The sequence below is a fragment of the Pinus tabuliformis genome, chromosome J, assembly GCF_031772625.1.
Source record: "Pinus tabuliformis cultivar Carrire ecotype Pingquan chromosome J, CPIR1, whole genome shotgun sequence".
In the NCBI taxonomy this organism is placed as follows: Eukaryota; Viridiplantae; Streptophyta; class Pinopsida; order Pinales; family Pinaceae; genus Pinus; species Pinus tabuliformis.
Genome location: NC_142295.1, coordinates 1578763005 through 1578766343, shown reverse-complemented (window position 1 = coordinate 1578766343; position 3339 = coordinate 1578763005). Strand labels below are relative to the sequence as shown.

General features: G+C 36.2%; 1 protein-coding gene across 1 annotated transcript; it reads left to right on the top strand.

Annotated features, from left to right (window-relative positions):
• Window positions 1–402: 402 nt before the first annotated feature.
• On the top strand, window positions 403–2923 carry LOC149233514 (uncharacterized). The gene is made up of 2 exons (XM_089379781.1): window positions 403–1205; window positions 2761–2923. Exons 1-2 carry the CDS (start codon window positions 996–998, stop codon window positions 2893–2895), a joined length of 345 nt encoding a protein of 114 aa, XP_089235907.1. The 5' UTR covers window positions 403–995; the 3' UTR covers window positions 2896–2923.
• The last annotated feature ends 416 nt before the right edge of the window (window positions 2924–3339 follow it).

Here is a 3339-nt window from a genome sequence, read left to right as displayed (position 1 = left end):
ATTTCTAAATATAAAAAAAATTAATATTGTATGTTCAATTTTTATCTTTATATATTTTAAGCCATTTTATATTATAAAAAATTATGTGAAAATAAATTTTAATTAATAAAAAATTAAATGTTAAATAAATTTAAGTTTGTAATATAATGTTATTAATTCAATTATTACTTCGGAATATTATTAATAATTCTTTATTAATAATATATATATTTTAAAAGTTAAAAAACATTTATTATATGAATCTCCAAATCTAAGGCAAAAATATCAGATTTTGACCATGTTGGGAATGGATGGCATCTTACCGATGAGCCTTCCTCGGGTGCAAAAGGTTTAACTGGGACATGCGGGGGACAAATACCACCCCGCTCCCGTAATTTAGCAACAAAAATGGCCAGAAATTGCTGTTAATCATGTTGATGGTATTAAATTAAGGATGGAGGTAAAACGCGTCAAAGGCCACATATTTTGCTGAACGCGGAAAAAATGGTAAATTAATCAACAACTAAACAACAAGCGAATACGATGTCAAAGAGGGGAGAAATAGGTGCCGTAGTTGTTGCATATTCTTTTGAGCAAAAAATAAATAGCAGGCTCTATAGTATTTGACTGTTCTTACTTCCTTTTGGGCCTTTGGCCATTTTGTGGAGCACGTTCTGCTGCGTATTATGCAGTCTCGGAAGATCCCTACATCGTAGCTCGTTGTTAGAACCCACCGACTGACATTTTCCGACGAAATCGCGCGCCGATCTGCTCTCCAATTGATGAATTTCCTGCACATTAGATCTGTTTGGCTCTGGAAAGGGTTTTCTGGAAGTTTCAGGCAATTGGGAAGTTGAAGGCCGTGATTTGCGCATTGATATTAGCTAGAGCGGCGGCAAATCATTGATTCGAATCTGCAAGGAAGGGGATCAGATGCAGTAGGAAGTGAAAAATTGGTCTATGAATAGGGTCAGACCTGGTTTAGGTAAAATGAGGAGGAGGAGTTTGGTATATTGATGGGGCATGGGGGGCATGCTTTTTCCATTAATGAATCGTTTAATGGTGCTGAAACAGAGAAAATGGATCTGGGTTTCTCTGTTTCTCCAAGCTCCGATGCCTCATCGCCGTCAACATCGACATCTTCAGCCACCAGTAATAACTATATTGAGCACACAGTCTCAAAGATGGATACCTTGGCAGGGATAGCCATCAAGTATGGGGTCGAGGTACAAGCGAAACACTCATTGTTTTCCCCTTTACTAGACTGCATTTAGTCATGTCATCTCGAATCCCAAAAACGTGTCAAATTATTAGCTGGAAAATTGTCATAGGAAGAATTCTACATTACAGGTTAGCTGCTCAGTATCAGATAAAATAATTATCTCCCATTGTACAGGAGAGAAATCAGATCTGTTTTTCAGGGAGGATGAATTTTCTAATGCACTTGAGAATTGTGTGCTTTGTGGGTCTCCTTGCTTGTGGTTATTGTCTTTGTGATGTCTTCCATGTGAAATACCCATGGCATATCCCTTATTTGGTAGTTTGTTCCATGTTAAGAAGACTACTTCTCTTTCTACATGCTTTACAGGGTGAACTTAAGGTCTATGATTCGAGCACACGCATAAACATAAATGGGGATATAAGTGAACGTTCAATATGGAATTTGAATGCATACTGTAATGATCCCATACTCCTGGATGAAAAATATAGGATACAATTGTCTAACATTCTTAACTGTGGACACCATAAAATGCGCATGTAACTTCTTTTTACCACTGCATGAAAATTGGGAAAGTTCTTACCATTCTAGATCTAGAATCTTTAACAAATAATAAAAACAATTTATAAATTTAAATGCTTCAGAAATGTAATGTTTTTATAGCAGGAAGCGACCAAATTTGTTAGAGGATGTTCTTTCTGTAATATAGAAGTCCTTGTAGGTGCAAGAAAAGGTACTTATGTCTGATTTAACACGAAGAATCTTAGTTAAAGTAGACAGGTAAGAGACAATTGTGCTTAAGACATGAAATTGAAGAAATAATCTGGTTCGTATTGTTGAAAATCATTTATACGGTTTCATATTTCCCAAAGACTTAGCTATCAGGTAACTTCAGAAAATTAATTACTTTTAACTCCTTTATGGTAAATTATACTGGCTACATTGCAAGATGGATGTGTGGCAAACAGACAGTCGCGTTTTGGCATGCTTCTGTTATAGAATTCTTCAACCTGGCAATGTTTTGTTTTTTTGTCTCTAACTGTTATCTGTGAATCGATATTTTATCATGAAAATATCTTCATCATTTTCATCTGCAAATGAAAATGAAATCTGTATGTAATTGGAATAGGTATTTACTATTTATTGTTATTTATCCATATTTCCAGTAATAATAGTTTATATAGTGTCGGAGTTTCAATCAATGATGGATAACTCTTTGTTTGACCCCCTTTTAACCATGTTGCATTCGAAATAGTAGTTTTGGAGCTGTAGATGGTTTAACTGCACCGGCTAGACAATGAGTAGATTCAAGAGCCTTTCTGTCACTTCTTTGTCGTTTTCTTGCTTGGATTGTTTCTCTGTAGGGAATTTGTGGGCAAACCAAAAACTCAAAGGAAATATGACGTTAATCATTCACCTTTCTTATTAGTTCTTTCCCATTTTGATGAAGTTTTTTCATGCTTGGGCTGTTCCTTTGTTTGGATTCTGGAATACGTAATATCAATACTTGTGACAAGCCTTATTGCTTCTCATGTTTTTTTATGAATTGTATCGGAATGCAGGTTTCAGATATTAAACGGATGAATGGATTGATGACAGATCTTCAAATGTTTGCTCACAAGACTTTGCACATACCACTTCCAGGAAGGCACCCACCTTCGACTGCTTTGTCAAATAGCCCCAAAACGCCCAGGTAGGTTGACTTGTCATTATGTCAATCCGTATCCTGGCAACAATCTGTGGCTCTAAAGTATAAACAAGTATGACAAAAGTTTTGGGAACTCTCATGTTATCTAAGTTTTTGCTTCTTGGATGCACACTTGAAAGTTGATGGACAATATTGGAATACTTTTTTGCCTTTCGCATAATCTCTCCTCATTTACTCATAAATATCTTCCATAGTTCATTCCTCTTGACTCTTGAAGTATTGTAACTAAGATATAACTGAAGACTTAAGGCCAACTACCTGTTTATATGGGTCATTAACCAAAATGCTAGAACAGGGCATTTGGCAAGGTATCCATGTCATAGGTAGAAATTGACCAATGGTGCTGTATGTCAAATTATAGCGATGCAGGGCCACTGTGATGGTGGGTGGGAGGGACGGGTGGAATTGAAGCCAAGGCAACAGATGAAGATAG